This window comes from Haliaeetus albicilla, chromosome 2 (assembly GCF_947461875.1).
Source record: "Haliaeetus albicilla chromosome 2, bHalAlb1.1, whole genome shotgun sequence".
NCBI lineage: Eukaryota > Metazoa > Chordata > Aves > Accipitriformes > Accipitridae > Haliaeetus > Haliaeetus albicilla.
The window spans coordinates 69,309,727-69,332,808 of record NC_091484.1 but is presented as its reverse complement, the minus strand read 5'-3'; the positions used below and the strand labels follow the sequence as shown (position 1 = coordinate 69,332,808).

The 23,082-nt window shown below is 39.0% G+C and overlaps 1 protein-coding gene across 6 annotated transcripts in view; it reads right to left on the bottom strand.

Annotated features, from left to right (window-relative positions):
- The window catches only part of DIP2C (disco interacting protein 2 homolog C), a 336,675-nt gene that overhangs the window by 39,540 nt on the left and 274,053 nt on the right, over positions 1-23,082 (bottom strand). For all 6 annotated transcript variants that reach the window (XM_069778160.1, XM_069778161.1, XM_069778163.1 and 3 more), the window contains 7 exons: positions 20,494-20,617; positions 18,740-18,861; positions 15,953-16,064; positions 15,724-15,833; positions 12,853-12,983; positions 2,868-3,036; positions 1,739-1,909 (listed from right to left, as the gene is read on the bottom strand). In XM_069778160.1, the coding sequence (XP_069634261.1) occupies positions 1,739-1,909; positions 2,868-3,036; positions 12,853-12,983; positions 15,724-15,833; positions 15,953-16,064; positions 18,740-18,861; positions 20,494-20,617 (939 nt within the window). The remainder of the gene's footprint in view (positions 1-1,738; positions 1,910-2,867; positions 3,037-12,852; positions 12,984-15,723; positions 15,834-15,952; positions 16,065-18,739; positions 18,862-20,493; positions 20,618-23,082) is intronic.

Genomic DNA, 23,082 nt, shown 5'->3' with positions numbered 1-23,082 from the left:
GGAGATTTTCTTCAACTCTTATTTCTGGAGAATATTTATGGCAGCAATTACAGAATGTCAAACTAAAGAACTCTACCTCTGGGACACAGAATTACTTTTAACCCTGCTCAGCTTTGCCTTGTCATATGTTTGATAGTAATAATTAAAGTCACCCTACGCTGAAGGGATACTTTGCTGGTAGTGAGAGAGGAAGCAAGCAGTACTGGAGATGCGGCATACCTCCTGTGTTCATATTGTGGTAACATGCTGAACTACAAGGTCATGTTTAGCCAAGGTCTGATGAAAGCCAGGATTCTTTAGTGATGTTGAACAGGGCAAGAGGCTAAGGCAGGCATAATGCACAGACATATTGGTCTGTGCTGAACCCATAACCTGTATTTGTCACATTTTTTTGATAAAATAAAAAATCTTCACATTCACAATCAGGAAAAGAACAGCAAATGCCTTATTTGTGGTGTCACTGAGAAGATCTGTTCTGGTTTCCACACCTAAGCAATTATGCACGTTACATGCATGAGAAAGCCTTTAATGTAAACTAGGGGTAACTGCCAGATTTGAAATGTGGGATGCACCATATAGAGTACACACAAGTTCTACTGGGGAGACAGTGACTTTGAAGAGGTTGGAGACATGGTAGGTGACCAAATGGATATGGAGCGCCCAGCCAATGCAGCTGCCAATGCAGAAGATGATTCTTGTATTATTTAAAAAGATTATTAAGTCAGAAGTCATATTATATCTGAGTAGGACACCTGCGGCATTAGTACAGGAATAATATGTGAAGTTCTGATATCAGATGTGAAGAACAGAAAGAGATCAGGAGTCATAGAAATGAGACACAGATCAGGAAAGCAAGTCTTAAGATTCTTTATCTATTTATCAAAGACTAAGATGTGTATTAGAGTCATGATAGAAATGAGATTCTTTATTCTAGATTAGAAAAATATAATAAAATATGGCTGAATCTAATGCCAGATAAATTTAAACTAAAAATAAGGCAAAATCAATTAAAAATTGAACACCTTACAAAAATGCAAGTTAACTTTCATCACTCGAAGTCCTCAAAGATAAAATAATATACTGCAGATCAACCTAAAACTATTTGCTTGGTGTAGTTATCATTGCGTGAAAACCCAGAGGCTATTCAGAAATTCAGACCAGATAGCTACAGTGCTCCATCTGTCCTTAAAATCACGACTCAATAAAGATTCCTGGAGAATGCAAGTTAAATCCTATATTACCCCTAGATACTTTCTCCTGATTAGTGGATCAGAACAGAATGAAAGAGATGTAGCAAAATAATTTTCCATTGTAAGCAATAAACTGTGTGCAGAAAATATCTATCTAGTTAATTAAGTAATGGTTGGGATTATTTTATAAACAGAAGGAATCCATTTTGTAACATTCTAAAGTAAGAACTTGGAAACCGGATTCTACATTACACGACTAAATACTATTTTTGGAGTACAGAGGATGCATTCTGTCACTACCATGTGCTATGCACTTTTCTGAATTACTGTATTCATGGGCAGAATAAATGCTATGATTGCAACATGAAAGGGATGAATAGTTGACAAAGTAACAGAAATTTACTACCTGTATATGCAAGAACATTAAGTACCACATGCATTTTCTTAGTATGTCTACAACTGAGCAGCCAAAGGAAATATAATGAATGCTTCTTACTGAAAACCATTTTCTTAAAACAACTTTGAGCTTAAGGAGTGAAAAATCTTACCTGCAAACATATTGCCAGGTTAACTCTACAGCCAAGTGATGTGCTGACAGCCCGTGGATGGAGACCAAGGTCTTTAAATAATTTTGAAAATGACTGAGTAAGAGCTATCCGAGGTCTTTCTTCAGCCACTACTACACACGTCCGTACACGTGAAAGGTCCAGTCCCCTTGCCTAAAAAGAAGTTAAAATGTAACAAAGGCCACAAATGGGCAGATTTAATAAAAAAAATTAGTAGTACATAAGTGTATTATGTAGGTATTATGATTCAAGAGGAATAGCAGAATAGAGGCTAAGGTGCCAGTATAATTTCTATCTTTCCTGGAGGCTGGATGGCCAGATGATAGTCTAATAGCTGGAGAAGAGCAGATATACTTGCTTGTCATCTCAATGTTAGCATGTAGGAAGAGATGGGTATGCTAATTCTGAAGGGAGGAAATGCTGTTTCCCAATATTAATTCAGAAAGCCAGTGAATAATAGCAAACAGGAAGCAGTGTCTAGCCTTGGAAAAACTGATTAGGAAATTATTAAGCGAGGACAGTAAGGGCTGGAGACATCATAAATATCAGTATCCCAAGATCTAATTTACTTCAGTAGCATAGTGAAAAATCTAGATGATTTCAGAAATGTAACTGGCAACCTGGCTTTTAATTTTTGGGGAAAAAAGAAGATCTCCCCCCCCCCACCCCAATGAGGACAATCCAGTTCAAACAATACAGTACTTTTAAGTATGTGATTATTTAACTACAGGGGCCAAAACCAAACTAGTACTTCATATAATGAGAGAATTCATAAAACGTAATATACAATGTAATACTCCTTGGGCCTCTTGGACGTTTACACCTCTGTTTTCCAACACTTGCCTATCAACACAGACTGCAACACAGATCAGAAAGCTTAGGTAAATAAAAGCCTTTCCTTGATGTTTAAAAGCCTTGTGATCTGAAAAAGAATGACTGATATTCATATATAGCCTTTGGCAAAGAATAACATGGGTTCTGTGGAAGCTGCCCTTGTCCTCTGATGATTTTCTCCTCACTGCAGACACTTAGCACAGCTGTTCATGGCAGGGAAGGTTCTCAAACACCACCATGCAGACGACAGGTTGTGCAGGATGGCAGAATTACTCACCTTCAGCGACTCTGTTTGCGAACCGAGTCCCTTAGTACAAAGCTCCATGACCGAATAGGAACAAAACGTGTCTCTCACTTTGTACTGACTCACGGCAAGAAGCCACAAAGCGGGATTGGTCTCCAGTTCTGAAGGAGGAATCAAAATAGACTGGTGTCCTGAATAAACGCTGTAAAGATACAAGATTCATTAACGCACGTTAAACGCCTGTGCCGCAGGTGTTTACAAGCTATAGGGTACTAGAATAAAAAGTTCATCACAGCACTGGATGAACCACGTAATAATGTTACAGTGCTCTACAGGTCCAGTAGTTTAACATGAAGTTTAACTCTGTTTTTTGCTATGCCTTCAGGTCTCTGAGGAATCATGAGGAATGCAGACAGAATATACTCCTAAAATACTCATTTACTCAAAATGCCCCTGGACTTTGCTGTTAGATACCAAAGAGAGCAAAATAGCTCGGTTATTAATGGTGCTAATAAACAGTATTATAATATCAACAAAAATTATGTGTTGCTGACAAATAATTAAGATTGAGTAATTACCATTTCAAGATACCTTGATTAAAAGAGTACTTGATTGCTTAACATGGAAATAACCTCTCTCCTGCTGAGGCAAGCAAGAGGTTTGCAATCATTTTCAAGGGAGTAAATCTGGCCCCAATTTAACAATCCTTGTGGCTTTAAATTTCTTCTGTGAAAGTTTTATGAACTTTTAAAACCCAAATATACTACATCTCTTGTTTATTGGATACCCAGTGAGCGTAAGTACTGAGAAAAGACACTTATCAGGGTCCCTGAAGGAAACAATTATGACAGAGCTAATTTCTCTGGTACCAAGATTCTCCCCAAGGAAAAAAATTATTCCCAATTTGATGTCTTTATTTCCCATAGGTCCTGTGTTGTTCACTCATCTCAGACAGGCAGATTTACCATCAGTTTTACAGTCCCCTCACATCTTAATTTGTGATTTGTAGATATTTCAAATTGGAACGGTCATAGCATAAAACCCCCAAATCACAGTTCTGAGAAAGGACCATAAAGCCTCAGAGATTTATGATGCACATGAGAGAAATTAATTTGTGACTTGAAAACTTGAAATGCCAGCTTGGTAAAGTAAAGCTGAGGTTTTCAAATCCAAGTGCCTGAGGTAAGACATGAAATGGAACTTTATTTTCAGGAATATGAACATCTCTGTAACATTTGACATTAGGATGAAGATACACACCTTTACTATTCTTGAAGATGGGCTGCTCACACAGCTTCCCTCCTTGGTGAGTGAGTGCCCGCACTCCCCCCAAACCCAGATGAGAGTGCTTTCAAAAGCTGTGCAATTTAGAACAAGGTTTGTGTGACCTGGATGTCTTTACTTGGTATGATAAAGGCATAAAAGGTATACAAGTCCAGGCACAATGGCAGTTAATAATCCAAATAGCTTAGGTCTCTGCTGGAGTATGAGCCAGAGGATGTCATGGAATACGTACGAACTACAGTTCGAATAATTTCATTCATCATACAGTAAAAATTTTATCTTTGACTGCTTGTCCACATTTACGCCACTCTTGATGATTCATGACCAGTGACTTGCCACGGAGCGATGTGTTCTCGGATGTGGTTGACATAACGACTATAGCACAGAACGGTCAAATGAAGCATTATGCTTTTATGTTGCTTTTATGGAATCAGAATAAAGTATGACCAAACCCTGAGCATGTGCTTCATAGACACTTGAAAAGAGATGTTGGCAAACTTACCCAAGCCTGAATGGAGTATGCCCTGAGCTCAAGCGACAGATCAAACCCAGCTAGAGAGTAGTAACAGTTTTTACTAGAAATATTACTTCACTTTCTCAGCCAATTCTATTAAGTTTTTCAGAGAAAACCGAAAGGTCTTAGTTCTTCGCAAATTTAAGGTTAGGGCCCCACAAACAATCAAGGTGTGTGATCTGTCTGGTAAATACGTAATTCTTACAAACAGGAAGCTGTAATCACTCGAGTAAGAACCTGGGAGGGGCTCCAATCTGTATGATTACAGTATACAGAGATTCAGCATCAAACCGTTCTCCCTGTCCCTGAACTCCTCTAGTTGATGCAACCAATATCAGAAGAAAAAAAATCTGCCCAATAATAAACAAACTGCCGGGGGTCAAATGTGGGAGAATTATTAGTCAGAACCACATTAAGATCCCTCAAGTGCCACTTACTCAACTGAGCAGAACATCCCAAAATAAAAACAAAACCAGAAGAACAAACTTTATCCCTGTACTGAGAAATGCCCACACAAACTCCATAGTAAAAAAAGGAAGAAAAAGCTGCATTGCTTTCAGTACAAGAACAGAAAATTGATTTCAAGTGCATTTTACCAGGAAATAGTCCAAAATGGTGAAATTTGGGAATACAAAAGTACACCAAAGACAAATCTTTTCTGGCTCAGCAACACTAATGAGTGGGGGTGAACTGTTTCCCTCTCTTGATCAACTTGTGCTGAACAAGTAAGAAAGATACTTGTATTTGCTCTTAACCTCCCACCAACAGCCATGCGGCAAAGCATGAGGATTTGGATGCAAAATAAACCCATCTTCTCCAGAATGAGGGTAACAAACACTCATGGTAAGACTTTGACTAAAAACATTACTCTGATTAGACAGAAATAAATGAAGATGTTGCTAGTACCTTTTCTGAGCTTTCTAATGCCTCAGAAATACTGAGGAGTTCAGAATTAAACTGCGGAGCAACAGGAAATATCTAGCAGGAAGGAAACTTTCTGTTTCCTCAGACATGGGCTGCTCTTGTCTACAGTACATAAACCTACAGAAAGATGGGAAAGCCTGGGAGCTTGATGACCAACACAGGCTTTGCCTACCGAGCTGTGGTTTAATAACCCATGCATATAATATGATTTGCTAGAGCAGTTAGTGGAGCTAGGAGAAGAACTACGAAGACATATTTCTGGTGTGAATGTGCCAGTTCCACAGCTGAAGTGGTTTATGCAGCACCTGGTCACCATGATGTCAGTCATAACTTGGCTCACCTCCCTGAATCAATCTCAGAAACATTACACAGGTTTTGTGAATCACTCCAAGCAACAAAACATTCCTGGTAGCCACATATCCTTGCAAATTTGCAGACTTTTTATTTCCATGTTAACCCCTGAGAAGCTGTATGTCACCAGTGTTTTGGTGGAGAGAAGCTGAGAAAAAAAAAGATACTCTCTTGTATGGCTGGTTGAAACATTTCTACTCTGCCAGTGGTTTCAAATCACTGTGAGATGTTAGAGGTTGTCTGCTTAGTACGGATGCCAACAACTAAGCAGAGGACCACGCACTTCAACAGACTGCAGTTGTGGAAGGCTGCTTTGGAGATGCTGGATAAAGCTAGATATGGTCCCAAACCTATAGGAAGTTCTGTCAATGCTGCCTCCATGTACTTCTAGGTATGGTAGAGACGTTTGGTAGGTACGTCTAGGTATGGTACGTTCTAGATGTGGTAGAGTTAATCCTGAAGCTGAGGCACTGAACAAATAGTTCCATCTCACCTTGAAACATGACAGTCATCAAGAGATGATTAAGCTGTCAGCTTTGCTATTCTCATACTGGAAGCAACAAAATCGTGGTGAACACTGTGGCATCAGGGAGATGAGACAGGATATTAGGAAAAGTCGGGGGCTTAAATATAAATTGCAGAAGCTAAAATTACTGTTCTGAAATTGCAACAATACATGATATATTGGAGTAGGTGCAAGAATTGTTATACAAATACTGGGAAGGAGCTGAAGCAAGATTGTTTCTTCCACTGCTGTACAAATCTGTTGTCACAAAAGTAACTCCATCTCCTGATGTAAGTCTTATAACAGGAGGAGACACAGTGCAGAACTGCAGAGACTATCTGACAGACCTGGACATCTATTTATCAGTCTCCACCACTTTTAGAAAATGCAAAAGGAGTAGGCAAAAAAGAAGACAAAAAAGGAGAGTGACTACAGAGCATCCCTGCATCATCTTGTCACAATGACTTTTGGGATGGAGATGCAGAGTGAAACGCAGGGTAGCTGAGGTGGAAGATAACCTTTTGGAAATGCCGTCTTCCTTTAGGGGCTAAAAAGCAATCTGGGGGAAAAAAAATATTCATGTGGTGGACAAAGCCTTGGATTTTGGCAGTAAGTGAAGAGTCTTGTCTGCCTGCACTAAGCAAGGGCTGCCCAAGGACAGGAATACTCCAGTTAAATGCACCAGGATGCATTTTGGTATGACGGTGCCATCTGATCACACCACCGGTTCCACTCCCTGGCAGGCTGTTTTGGCAGCATACACAGATGCCTGGAAGGACATCTTGGCACTTAACTGTTCCACTGAATTGAAGATTTACCCCACATTGTGCAGAGGCACATTAACATTAAAGTCTGAGGTTTTATTAGAGTTCCAAAAATTTCAGCAGGGCAATAAATGCTGACAAATGGCAACTGCAATTTGCAATTGCATTCTGGCAGACTACTGACCCGCCACTGCCCTTAATTCTGAGTGGTATGCGCTGCTTTCCCACTTAACTGCAGGAGGCAGGTAGGTACTGCTGAGCCTTGTAAGTACATGCATTTAGTTTCTGCATTTCTACAGATGATATTTGGCATTTAGTGATGCAGGACAAGTATGGGAATTGGGCATTTATTTCGTAGAGCCCGAAATAATTGAGTTGCCATGCTCATAATTCAAAATCTGTGAAAAGAATCTGCATACTGAGGGAACCCGAACAGGACTGAGCAAAAACCTTCAAAATCGTCTGGACCAGAGCTTGTAGGAAGGATGGTACAGGCCACAGAGGAGAGTGTTTGGGCATATGCCTGACCTAGGCTTCATAGGACTTGGGCCAAAATCAGGTCTTCAGTTCTGCTGGAGACCCACTATGTGCACAAAAAGGGGACTTCTGGAGAAGAAGTAAAGGACCTCACACCACCTGCAGAGTCCAAAGATGCCCACTTGGCATACAGTGCACTAACAGCATGACTGCACATGGTAAGCAGATAAGCAATCAGTACTGGAGAGACAGAGATATCTCACAGAGAAGTTTAACTAATGTATAGGAAATCACTGTGTAGGGCACACAGATTTTCCCAGAAAGGAAAAGGTCTCACCCATAAATCTTGATAGGCTTCCAGTGCTGAGAATAAGTCCAGTCTTTACAGATTCCACATCAGAGTACTGGGAGCTGGTGAGAGCAGTGCCATAACCCCAGCACTTTGCTTTAACTCAAGCTCTGGTGTTGGTACCCCAACCAGATACCTGTAAGTCTTTGGTCAACACTGAAATGCCAGTATTTTGTTCCTGTAGCAGATGTCCCTGCACCACCTGCTGGGACAGTGCTGTCTGCCCAGAATGAGAGCCAGAGGTTAACTGGAACTTTTTGTTACTGGCATGTCTCCAGAAGGCTTTAACCTCCTCCTTTCAGAGACTTGTTTCAGCAATATCTGAGCCTCACAAGGGAATCTTTCTAACATGGCTTCAGGCTGCTCCTGGGCACTTCTGGACTGATGTGTAACTCTCATTGGGGAGCATGTTGTTGACTGCTCCTGAGCACAAACACATCACCTGGCAGCACCAGGAGTGGGAATCATACACTTGGTGGAACTTGGAGTGCTCTCAGCCATTTCAACACAAAGTCTTTTCATCTAAATACTTAAAGCAAGTGAGCAAGTTTTAAAACTCTGGCCACTGTTTCTATTTAGTATTAAAAAATAAAGAGAGATGGCCATCTTGCCCTGCATAGACAACACACAGTCTGAGGTTAGCTGGAGGATGCAGACGGCAGTGTTATTTCTGTTGGCATTGGCATTAGAGACATCCTAAGGCAGGCAGAGGCTAAACACATCCAGCTCAGTTCATTACAGCACAGTTTGTATTTATAAGCCATTGCTCAGACTTGAGCACCACTCAAGTTAGTCTGTCAGTGCATTGCAGAACTTGCTATCAAGGTAACTCAGGGCTTTCAGCTGCCCTTGAACCTTGTAGACCTGAGGCAGGTTTAACAGACCTAGTGTAACGTGGAAGAAATGCAAACTGTCTCTTTCACAAATTGCCACTGGCTAAAGACTCCACGGGAAATGGGCACACAGCAGTGTGTGGGCAGATGCACTTTTACATTCCTCCTGCCCCAGTTATGCACTTTGCAAAACACATGAGAGATGGTTATGTTCATATCCTTCACTTCCCATGTCAGAATTATCCTTTCCTGATGTGTCATTTACTCTTCTTTATGCAGTCTTGCCTTTAATTTGCTATAAATGGGCTGGAAATTGGGTGAAATGCTCATGCCTGCCAGATATCTTCAAGTTAGGCTAAAAAACCTAGTAATATTTAATGAGTCTTAGCACACTAAAGTTTTCTAAAATGCAGTTCTCATGTTAATGCTTCAGTTCCTTGCTTACTTCTTGCATGGTTCCACCTGTTCGGTTAATAAGAAACCTTGCAGTCCCTTGCTGCAGAAACTATCCAGCAGCACCACTGGGGACTTCAGCTTGTGGCTATGGAACAGAGACAGCAGGAGCAGGACAGGAGAAAGCCACGTCACTGCATCTTATGTGGAAAGCCTTCCCAGGACCATTTTACAGCATTCACACTATTTATTACATAGCCAACATGGACCAGAAAATTCAGTTCCTCTGGATCAGCTTGAGTCTTACTGACTTGCACTATTACAATCTCAGTGTCTGAGAATATATATATATAATTTGTTTAAAATTATAGATGTACTTAATTTTAATTTCAGCAAGGACAATTCTATCTTCCAGTAGTAGGAGTAGAACTGCAATATGGGTTGGCTTAGCTGGGCTAAAATGGAGGGAAAATTCTTACTCTATTGCATCACTCGGCAACTATCAATCAAGTAAGTCTGCACTAACGAACTGCAGTATGCTTTATTCTGTCCCACAGTGAGCAGCATTAAGATAGGGACATCTTCATTTCAGGAAGCATTTTTGAACAATGGGATTTAGTATTGATTTTTTTTACATTGGAGGACATTTAATTTTTTTTTTTCTTTTAAAGAATGTAATACATTTTAAAATGTAATGCAACTCTAAGTCAGAATACTAGGATCACCCTCTCAGAATGGATAAATGAGATTATTAAAGAGAAAAACACAAAAATAATGTATTCTTTTATTGAGTGATTAGTAAGAACCTGTTAAAATTAGGAAGTTTGGGATTTGTGAACTCACATGGGTCTGATGACTGCCACCACACCCAGGACGTGCTGTTCAATGACAAAGGTTCCAAGGAAACCCTGCTGGAGCATGCAGCCAGTTTAAAGGGAACGTGGTAAATCCCATTTTTTTAAAATGTATTGCTCTGCTTTGCAAGGTTTCTTTTCTTTATTATTTTATACCCTTTAGGCCATAAAATAATAAATTTTTTAAAAATAAAAACTTTGCAAAACTATGCAATATATTCCAAACTTACCAAAGGGCTGGCTCCATGCTCCAGCAGCTTTCCTAAGTAGCTCTGACCTCACAGAATGGGGCATTCTGGGCCACCACAGTGGAGCAGGCCAGCACAACGTCTAAGCACCTACAATGGGGATAAAAGGTTAGTTTTTTCTTTCACTCCTTAGTCAATGCCTCCTTTGGTCTAGTTAATAAAGGGATTAAAATGTACTTGTCACTTTAACTGCACGTAGCACAGGAAGTTGCTTTTTTTTCCTGCTGGGCACCTAAAACGAAGAGTTCCTATTTAACTCTCAAAATGCCCTAGATGATAAAAAATTGAAGATCTAACTTCATTTCCATATGCCATTAGAAGTACTAATGTAGTTAATGGGAGTGGTGACATACAATCATAACTTTACAGTAGAATCCTCTGAGGTAAAAATCTGGGCTGTAAAATGTTGGGGAGGATTTTGGTATGCTAAACTACAGAGCAAAATGCAAAGTTGCAAAGTTTTAAGTTACGAAGAGTAAGAGCCTAATAACCTCCAGGATGTATTTTTTGCTATCACATCAAATAATACTCAGCTCTAAAATAGTAATGAAATGGAAATTAAGTTTGTAAGTGGAATTAATGAAGCTGTATCTGATGTCAGCTTTCTCTAAATGACAGGTGCAATTCAAGCAGCCTGCAGTTTTTCTAGTTTTATAGGAACAGGAGATCAGTGGCAAAGAAGAGATTGACATGACGGTTCATAAGATTAGAGTGTTGCTGGCCTGATCTCAGTTCCTTCAACTCCCTCGTTTCCTTTCTCTTCTTTGAAAACGGTATAAGATTTTCTATTCCTTCTACAAGCTACAGAGGGGCACAGACCTTGATTGCTTTCTCCCAAAGGCTCGCTGCCTTATTCACTTGCCAGTCATAAACAATCTTCTCCTCCTAAAAGGCTGAATACTATCAGTATTGGGAAGGACCTAAGGGCAGCAAATGCTTATTTGTTGCAAATATGGTTCTGGAAGAAACAAAACTTTCTGTATTCAGGAGTCACGGGCACCACAAATTACTTGGGTTTTGGACAGGTCAACATTTATCTGTATTTTACAGCTCTATCATGATGTTGCATAGAAGTTATTCTTTGATGCTCCATGTCCCAACATTATCCCATACAGTAATACATTCCTTAGCTGAACTCCTCTATGGTGCTCTACTGTCCTTCCCTGGTGTCACGGAATGCACCATGGCAGATTTGGCTTAGCCCCCAGCAGAGAGAAGGCCTAACAGTGTTGACATCAGGGCATGCTGGAACACAGAAGTCTATATGGAAAATATTCAATGAGTTAAAAAAATCAACATTTAAAAAATTTAACTTAAAGAGACTGATACAATTAAAATCTCAAAATTTCTGAAAGGTTTTCTGAGGTTTTTTGCAGCCTAACTATTTTTATTTTTGTCTTGGGGAAATAAGACGTTGAAAAAAAAAGATTTTTCGAAACAAAGAAATCTCTAAACCCTATGTAAAATCTGAAATAATTTTAGGGCAAATATAGTTTAAATCAAGAAAGACTGATCAAGAATGAATTAGGTAATACTGTTAATCTTTGGCCCATTTAATATTTAGTAACAAATATTTTAAAAGGGCAACAAAACTGGCCAATAGCCCACTTTTAAATAAACAATAATTTCTGAAAACAAATTGTTGCAGTTGTTATCAAACAATGCTTCCTTCAGGTATTTAGTAAATTGGTAAAAAGTTTATCCAGAGTATTTTTAATGCCCTGGATTATCTTCATTTTAGTAACTAAAAATAGCAGTACTGCTAACACCAAAGAACTTCCTATGTCAGCCTACTGTGACTCTGAGATGTCTTCATCAATATGTGCTCCATTAACACTCCCATAGCTCTTTCCCTTTGCCTCTGCATCAAATCAGCAAACAAAAAAAAAAAAAAGAAAGAAAGAAAAAAAAATGATGGAACTGCTTTCAGTGCTGAACCGTAACTTCCCTGGAGTATAGAGAATGACAGAATTGTTAAATTTCTAAAATTCTTATTAACAAAAAAAGCTGATTCATATTTCATTAGAAATGCTTTTCTCTGATAACTTTGCTACTGCCATTCAAGTATCTTTCTGCAAGAAAACACACTTCCACGTCTCCGCAAAAATCACATCCGTAAGTCCCACAAATGGGGAAGACCCTGGTTATCTACTCGTGCTTTCAGATTAGAGAATAAAAAAGAGGACACCAGGAAAACAATTCCTCAAGGTAGTATTAGTAGAGCACTGCTTTCATCAAATAAAACTAGCCAGACTCTGCAGAGACAGCAGTAAAACAGCAGGAGGTCAATGAGCAGCTGTGTTGATGCTCTGCACTCATAAGTCTAAATACCTAGAGCCGTGTCCCGCTCAAAGAAAGCATATTCTCCATACAGCACTCTCCGTATAGCTTCCAGCAATTCCAACTGTCTACGTCCCAGAGGTATTGTCTGTTCTTCCCATCCTTTTACCACTCACATCATCTGTTTGTTGTATTATAGTACAATGGAAATGGTATTTCAAAAGGTTGAGGAGAAACCTCACCTGCAGAGGCACCAGAGGACAAACCCAAGTCCACAGTAGGGGTCCAAGCAGATAGCGACTTCTCTGGAGGGATAAAGCTCACACTGCAGCTTAATAGAACGACAAAAGGCACTAGTGGCTGCATGAGACATCTGAAAGACAACAGCAAAGTAATTAAAATGATCAACTATGTCATTCAGAAGGCTCATTCCCCAACTGCACCAAGTGCTCAAGTCAGTTACAGAATAAAGAAAACAAATAAATATTGACTTTGTGCTCAGTGTAAACACACATGTAATTTATATCTAAGAAAACATAATTCTCCTTTAAGAGGGCATCCAAATAACCGTGAAAGGGGAGGGCAAACAGAATGAATGATAAGTTTGAAGTGATTTAGGGAGAAAGCTGTGAGTGGTTTAGAGATGTGCTCCAGTCTGTATGCAAAGCTAATGATAACAAGCTAAACTTTCTGGAAAAACAAAGGAATGAATGACTGCAGGATCTGTCTGAAGTATTTTGTTGATCATCAGTAACATATTTCTGAGTACATATTTCTTAATACAATAAATAAAAAATGCCAATGCACTTCTTAAATTGAAGAGGATTTTGCATGTAAAGATCCCCCCAAAACTTAGTAAGGGTTCTGTAAAATGTCTTCACGTTATCCAGGCTCCTAATTGAGAAACAGGCTCTTCAAATCTTGGTAAGAAAGCTCTCAGAGGTAAAACAAGCAGAAAGTAGAAACAAAAAACCTGATCAAAAGGAAATTATTCTAATTTTTTTTTACAGTTTTAGGATGTTTCCCACACTCACCCATCCTGGCTTAGAAGTCCTAACTACAGTGGGAACAGAATTACATCTTTTAATCTTTGTCCTCTCTGTTAATAACAGTGTGTTAGAAATACAGCCTGGATAGGATTTAACTCATCTAACCTTTGATCTCTGCCACATACTGAGCTAGTTGCCTTATATACTGTTAAGAGTCAATGGAGGGGAACAGGGACTTGGAAGGTAAAATTTATTTGATTTTAAGGTAAACAGCGGCGTAAAGCTCCAGAAGTCACTTTTTCTCCATTGCCAATGAGCACCATAAATGAGGCTGGACATGTTCCAAGTGATGCAAAAGGCCCAGCGCAAAACAGGTGTCCACACAGTGATCATCTGCAGTTTGCAGAGATTAATTCTACTCTAGCTGAATCAAAACCACTTTTTCACACAGGATTAAACTGAACTCTATAGGTCCAGAACTGGTGTTATTCCATGATTTTTTACACCATATTGGGTGAAAGCTATTGAAAAAGTTGAGAGTAAACTTAAGTGGAATCTACAACATCCAAAGTGATGACAAAACATTTATCAACTTTTCAGAAGCCACATAAGTTGTTTAGCCATTTTTTTAATTTAGCGCCACTGAGTTATGAATATAAGCCTTGTGGTCTCTTATGATCCTTTTATAATTAATTAATCACTAGTGATGATCTAGTAGATGGTAACTGGCTGAGACAGTGATCTGGAGGCTTTGTGACCCAGGTATCAGAAGGTCATCAAGAATTCCTTGACAGATTTATCTGGATTTCCCTTTAGCCACATTAAGAAAAGATTCAGTTCGTCGACTTGCCCTGCCTTTGACTATCTTTGAAGTTCTCCAGATACTGGCTTTGCACAGTTAGTAGTCATTTCTACAAGTCTGATAAGGTGGAATTCAGACCTGATTTAATAGACTCAGATGACTGCATCTGAAACAATCATTTAAGGCTGCCTTTAAAAGAAATGAAGACTTATGGGACATTCACTCCATTCAAAAATAGGTGTTTCAGGTAAGTCAGAGAAACTACACCCTAAAAGTCTCTGCTTCTCTGTTGATTACTGAGGAGCCCAATGACTAGTCCACATCTGTAGGCATTGTAGCTATTTAAAGTTAGATGAATCTTCAAGGACTGTCCAATATGTGACCATCAGCCAGCTCAGCCATTTAACCAGCAGTCAGCCTCGGGCCGGTCACTTCACCACTCTGTTCTTCAAATTCTCCATCTGAAACCTGGGGAAATGATGCTTGCTTTGTTTATGAAGTATGCTGACAGCTTCTGAAAATAGATGGATGATGCCAAAGAGTATGAGGAATTCACTGTAGGCTATAAGTGTGACACATCGGCAGAGATTGCTGAAATAATCATAATCCTTGGATATGCAACAGATAGGAGTAAGGAAGTAACAGGTAAGAATAAGAGAGTGATTCTACCTCTGCCTGTGTGTTGGTGAAACCAACACTGGAATAATATGTAAACTAGCAGCTAGGTAAAACAACTTTGATGAATTGTGGCTAGAGGGTTGGAGAAAATGGCAGAATATAAAGATTTAAAGAGCTCAAGATGCCTGAGCTTATCAAACAAATCCATCAATGAATTTTTTGCTGCTTCCTCTAGTATTGTACCAGGTGAATATACCAGAGACATCAGCAGTTCCCTTAATTGCACAAAAAAAGTATCGAAGACCAACGGCCAGTAGTTGAGTTGCAGTAAGGAGGAAACAGTGAATGGGCACTGGAACGAGTAGAAAAAGGATCACCGAGTCTCATATCCTTCATAAAATGGAAATAATAGGTGAGTCAGTTGAAGAATGCTTCAGGGAGACAAGCTAGTGGGCTATCCACAGGGGTATCAGTATAAAATTTTAGTCCAAGGAGGAAGAGAGGGGCTAAACTTGCCACACACAGTACCGTAGTGAGTATAGAAGAACTAATTTAATGTTAATGGAATGAAGTAATGACTGCAAGGGAGGAAGCAATTCAATTTCTATTACCAAAAATCAAGAGGAGTTACAAATCAGGAGCAATGTACCACCTGCCAGCCAGGCATGATAGCAGGAATGCCAGCTTTAATACGAAGTCCCTACCTTTACCCCTGCTAGCATGCCAGTTGTGGAGACACTGAAGTCAAGGTAAGCAAGCGTTTCAGGGTTAGAAGGTTTGTAGATCTGTGCAGGCCGCTTCTTTGGCAAATCGTCTAGTGAAAATAGAGAAAGAAAATGTGTGTATCTTACTCCCATGACAGATAGACCTCTGAGTGCTTGACAAATACAATGATAGAAGAAGACACAGAGGTCCCCTAGCCTTAGTACTCACCTGTATCTAGTACCGGAGGCCACGTTCTGACATCCACTGCTGCTGCGGCCTCTCGCGACCGTAACAATTTACATATTAATTGTGTAGTCATTAAGCAGGCAGAGCGGCTCACCTAGGAATTTAAGAAATAAGTAATAATGCAATGGGATACTGATTAATTCTCCCATGAAAATGAGCAAGACCATGATTTATTTTCTGCCAGAACAGGACACAGGTATATTAGTCTTATGTTTTCCAATCAGGAGGTGGAAAGATGGACAAAAAATGCAGCTCACAAAGCAGACAAAGTCATGTGAGTTTTACAAATTACATGAAAATTGCACTTTGAGAAGAGTGTTGTAATGAAGCTAAAGGCACCCTAACAGTGAGAATGTGACTTTTCCAACACAGAAGACTGCCATCAAAACATTTCCTATGTGATGGTGATGTATCTTGGTTTATAAACAATATTTTTATGTAAACCAAAACCTAGCCTGACATTTATATGAATAACTTTACTATCTCAAGTCAATTTTATGTTAGCCATATATTTCCAGTTCCTGTGCTAGTGATAAACCATTGGGAACTCTTCTGATATCAGCAAAAGTAGACCAGAAATTGTGCAAGTGGCACTAAGAAACGAAATGGTGAATTTACTGCAAATATAATCTGCACTGAATTTTAGATGACACATGCTGAAGGTATTCTCCTTTTAGATTTGCTATTTTTAAAAATACTTAAGTAGCAACTATGAGAATATTTCTTACTGATTATAAAAATTAATATATTTAAGGAAATATTCAGACAAACTTAAATAGGAACACTGTTAATCACTGAAGATAGTACAGAGGAAAAACTGAAATTCTTCTTTTCCCCAAACTTTAGGAATCTGTGACAATATTGCTAAGAGTATTTTTTTCTTTAAATAATTTGAGACATTTCATTGCACACTGAATTTGCACTGTTCAACCTAAGGAAATCAGTAACAACATGTACACTATATTTTACCACTTAGCAGAAGAGATCAACTTCTGTTGACAGTAATCTCACGGACGTCAACTTTATAGAGCACATGAGGAAATTAGGAGCATCCAAGCACTGACCCAGGCTCTACTTACTTCCACTAACCCCATAATTTCCCTGTATGGATGATCTAAATATTTCAAGCTAAAAGTGAAGACAAAGGAAACCACTGCAGCATCCCTTAATCCAATCATGTCACTCTCACACGGCAAGGTAATTCTTACATAGCTAATAATCTTAATCTATGAAAATATTTGGGATTTGGGACATAGTAGAGCCATAAAACAAAAGGAATTTCAAGAGTTGGTGGTTACTAGGCTTCTCAGGAATTGTATTACCTGGAGGATGAGGAGGTTTATTAAAATACAGAACGTCCATGCCTGGAGAATAGCAAGTAAACACATAGGCATGGTGGGAAGGAGAAAGAAGACATCTTAGCTACATGTCAGCAACTGCTCGACATGGGGCTCAATAATGTTTAGTTATATTTTACTACTACGAGTTCATCACCAAAACACAATTATGTAGGCCAAATTTTGCTCAGAAGTCATTATTACTGACTTCAAAAGGTGCTGTGTAGACATATAGCATGTCAGATCAGGTTTTGACCCCATCACATCAGGAAATTTATATGATTGCATTTGCAATGAAGGAACAGCCTCAGTATTTTAATTTCTACAAGGTCATCCCTCTCCAAAATGAAAGAAAATGTTGTGTAAAACAGAGCTGAGAGGCTTTTAAGTCAAAGTGGCATTAATATGGCTAATAAATTTCAACATTTTATTTAGTCTGTTGAAGGGACGACGATTACAAGTCAGCTTAGACCTGTCCTAGTTTTTCATCATGAAACCAAACAGATTTAGTTTGGCTATTAAACATCAAAGGAAAAACAAAGTAACACATATTGCATCACTTCTATGATTTTAACAACTGATGTTTAAAAAATGTAAGTGCCAAAATATTAAATAATGAGAACCCTGAAGACAATAGGACAGTTTCTCATACCTCTACTGATACTTTGTGGCATCTGATGCCGTAAGGAAGGCCACAAATTATAACTACCTCTAGTACTTATTACTTGAAAGTATCAACATTAATTAGAAAATCAACATTAATTAGAAATGTTAAAATCACATTTGTTTCAACTTGTTTTTTCAGAGACTCAGAATTCCATTCAATAGATTAGAAACTGCCAGATGTAAAAGGCCATCTCTTTACAACCACTTTATTTCCCTCAGTAACAAGCACAATGCAGTTATTTCTGTGCAACAAAGACTAAACAGTATTAGATAAAGCCAAAATACCAAAAGAAAGCATTGAATGGAAAAGTCTGAGTGAGTAACACTTCTCTGGATGAAACAAAATACCGACCAACATCTTCACAGCAGAACTTTGAAATCGCTTCAAACTGCAAAACAATTAGATGTACTGAGCTGAGCACAAATCACCATCAGGTCAAGCTAAGCTTTCCATTGCAATTTTTCTCAATAGTCAGTGTAGCGTTGCCAGGTGAGGAATCCTACCATTCCTGGCATACAGCTAAATACAAGAAAGCACTTAAAATATGTTTCCTGAAAGGAGCAGCGTAACTGCAGCAAAATGTGACAGCAGAAGACAGAAGGTTGTGTGCTGTCAAGCAGTGTTGACCCTGCTGAAGTGCTGAATCTTTTGGAAGGAATACAACTCTTCAACATACACCACCCCTCACTTAAGTTACTGTTCCTAAAGACTACGCAAATCCATCACCCATTTAATCGACTTGTGCACTTTCAGGTGTCTGCTCACCTCCACAATCATCTTCACTGTAGGTAATGTGGTAGCTATGTTCTGGGGATGTGGAGGTCGAACCGTTATTGGCACACAGCCTGCATACAGGCATCCGTAAAATGCAGCAATCAGGTCTATTCCTGCATGAAGAACAAAACAAAAATCCTCCCCTGAAAATCAAATCATTTAATCACAGACGCCTATGTCAGCATAAATATTACTTGGAACTCAACTCAGAAGGTTAAATGAGCAACTAAGCCCTTTAACAGACTTCTTTTTCAGCCCCTTGTCAGTATTTGTTCAGCTTCACTGATTCCTTTCAATTGTACTGTTCTTCTGAGCATGAAAAACCAAAGGCGACACACAAAGCTGCAGACAGATATCATCATTTAGGTGAACTCCACTTTTATGATCAGGAAATAACCTGTTAAAAAGACTGATTTCTACAGATTAATTATCTTCCTAAATTTACATTTACAGATAAATGAGAGTCTACAAGAAGAGGGATGCCCCAGCAAAAAGATGAGGTAGGATGATGCCTGTTCCTATCAGCTGCAGAAAGAACATCTGGAGGTTTCCTTAAATACTGTTTTTCTCATGTAATTTTTAACCTTATATATAAAGTTTTGATTTATCTACCTGAAATTTTACAGTAAAAAAGGGAGTCATGATTTTGAAATCCTGCTTCTAACATAAAATTAAGTGTTGTTCTATATAAATATTGACTGCAGGTGACAGATTGTGGACAGCACACTTCAGGCTGAACAGACAACAGCACAAAGATCCCTTGAATACTGTTGTTTGACAGCTCCCTGGTGCTGTACAGAGGCTGTGATAAGATGACAAGGGGGGCTGTTTTATTCTGTCAGTGAAAAAGGATCTGCAGTACTGGTAGGTTATTGTTCCTTCAATAAAATGCTTTATTCAGGGGAAGTGAAATACAGACAACAAAAACTTAAGTTTAAAATACTAGTCTTCTTTTGTGGAAAAGGTTTTCTCATATTAACTGTTGAGAAATTACTCCTGTAAAGATTTAACCTGTATCTTGCAGCCCTTACAAACCAAATATCACAATACAGACCTTAAATCAGACTGTTTATTTCACCAACACACATGAAATGCTAAAGTCAAAAGAGCAGCACTAGGTCAGAAATAATTTCAAGCAAATGCCAAACATGGTACAGGTTAACACAAGCTTAAAAGCCCTTATGTCGAAGGATGAAGATCCAAGCCACAGAGAGCTGTCTAGGTTAAAGATCTATAGAGAAAATAGTTATTATAATTTGGTATTTCTTAATCATCTGCTATTTATTCATCATATTTCTACTCTAAAAAAACATGGATTACTTCCCAGGTATTGCTGCTTTACCCCCACGAAATGCGGCACTTCCAAAAGGGAATTCAACAGGTGAATCTAAGAACACTCAGCAGATGGAGTATTTTAGCAGAACTGTGTGCTCATAAAATAGTATATTCCCAGCAAATTAAAAGAAAAGCAGTAATTAAATTTGACTGCTTATAAGAGACAGGTTTTAAAAACACAGGTTAATCTTAATCTGAACCCAAAGGAATAATATCTATGTGCAAACACAGAGAGAAATTCTTTTAAATATGTTTTGACTAAGTTCAAAGAAACGTACATCAGGCAAGTAATTTGTGTTTTGCCAATTAACGTGGTTTACAGTTTGGTAACATCACCGATGCAGCACCATTCTAAAGGATCTTGATAAACTTTCAGGACTATGAAGGTACTGAACACAGCAGTTCTTTACCTGGTGGGTAAACCAAAGCCACATGGTCTCCATCTTGTAAATGTCCCCTTTCCATCAACATGACAGCTATCTTCTCGGCTCGTTTATGTAGCTGGACACATGTTAGCGAGTTGGCTATTGTTCCCTGCACAGGAAGAAAGATAAATGTCACAGAAGATAATGCAATGTGCTGAAACTCTGTTTTCCTCTGCACCTTAGAAGTTACTGAATGAGGTGCAGCCACAGTATGTCATGCAATCAAGTTAAATATGGAAACCTTCAGCCTTACGCCAAACCGTAGCTGGAAGGAAAAAAGATGTTTGTAAAGCAGAGGAACGTTCTCTATTCCTTTCTCTGTACCTGTTGCCCTCAACAGCGTTTTCACTCTAACCAGGGGAGTACAGTAGTATGCTAATATCCTGCCCATGTAACCTGTACTTCCCTTGCTACACAGGCAGCATTCCTGCTACAGCCAGGAAAAGTGCCTTTATGGCCTCTGCAGCAATCTGGAGAATCTATGGAGAGCAATCCTGACAATTGCATTTCGTTGTCTGCACGCTGGAGTGAAGCCAAATGGCACAGCAGAAGTACTTAAAAGACAAGAGACAAAAGACACAAGAGAAAACAATACTTTGTGACAGTGAAAAGAATTAGTCTGGAACAAAAGCTAAGCACATGCATATAAATGAAATAGAGAAGAAAGGCATTTGTTGAATTTGAGTAACTCTGGTCAGCATGAAAAAAAAGGGGAAGTGACAATATGCTACAGTTTGGCTTTCCGAAGCACTTCAAATAGCACTAAGCCAAAAATATCAAACAGAGTGTTTTAAATTCGATGAGTGTTATGGTTCTTGAATTTCCTAAATATATATATATGTGTGTGTATATATGCACACACAGACATACACATTTAGAGAAATGTATACATCTGTATCACAAAATTCACTACCACAGCTGACACTAAGAAGAGAAGTCTAAAAATGAATGTGCAGGACAGACTGATTGTGCCTAGAGCTACTCTGGCCAGGTCTGGGCTGAGACAAAGGGACAGAGCAGGATGGGAAGGGCTGCACCTCTGCTTGGGCACCTGTTCCGTGGAAAAAGGATTTCAGTCTCCAGTACTGCTATGATATACCTGGCACCTATCACAAGCAGTAAGTTCACTTAAAAATAGGGAGTCTGAAAAAAATGGGGGAAAAAAGGTAAGAACATATATATATACACACACACTTAAAAAGAACAATGTATCAAAAATGCAATGCAATGCAATCAAAAATACTGTATCACTCTCCTTAGTAAGAGAGAATGCAAGAAGTTCTACTGTTTTAAAAAATACCCTTCACACTGTTTTAACAAGGCAATAATAATAAGCATTTGGCCTGATTGCTGCTTTCTATCCACCATCCCCATACCACACAACACTGCAGTATTTATTGACCATAAGCTTCAGAGAGGAGAGAGCAGGTTGATAAAGGTCTAGCACTGGAAGTAGTGGCACGTTACCAGGCATCACTTGGCATTTACAAACTTTATTATAAACTGTCAATAAAGAGGACAACCTAACTGAAAATAAATAGGACAAAGTCAGGGCTTAGCATTCCTCTTCACCATCTTCAGCAACCACACTTACTGAAATAAACTTCAGGCAGTTTTAATCAAGTCTTCTGAACAATGTGCAGATCATTTCTCTGCGAAAGCTTCCTCTAAAGACATATGCAACTATATGGATGCTGGACTAGAGATGGCTTCCATCTGTCCAGCCCTAAATATGGCCAAAGTGACCTGAGGTCTGGGTGTCCTTGTCACTGTAGATCTGCCAGTAGGAATGTGCTTAAACTCTTGGTTCCTTCTTCCAGGAAATTGTCTGTTTGCTTACTCATGGGAAGAAGCATCTTTTATATCCCCACAGACATCAGAAGCGCAGGTCCCACTGACACAGAAAGGGAATTGCTGCAAGTCATGTGAATTTGTGCAATATTTATTTACATTTAAGACTTCTGGCACTTGCTGCATGTGAACCAGTGGAAAGACAGTGTTTACATGAAGTATAGGGAAGGAGAATCCTGTTGTTGGACAAGAAACATCGGCAAACGCCAGGCAACCTTTGGGTCTTTTATACGAGGTGTCTTGCAATGTTAAGGTGTTGCAGTCCTTCATGACACACACCAAAAACAACGTGCTGCACTGACTTTGAAATATTCCAAATTCTCAAAAAGCTTGGGTTACAGGAAAACACTAATCTCAGTGGATTTCTATTAGTCATCTCCTGCAGGATGCCTGGATGTTTTAGAACGAAGTGTACAGACAATGTGCAAGGAAGACAAAAAGGGAAAAGTTACAAACCGGAACAAAAGTTCAAGATGGGTATTAAAACTTGCCTAGGCTAAGCCCCATCAAACCTGTCACTCCTTTCCATAAAACATTAAATCTCTCCATAAAGCATTACAACTGTCAAACAAATTTCATATGGTAAGATACTCCACACTGAGAGTAGTGGAGAAACTGAATTTCAAAATTCAATTATTTTTCACTTCTATGGAATGATAAATTATTTTGTTAATCCTTATTTTGCATATTATGTCCTTCCCTCCCACTGTTTGAACCCTTCTG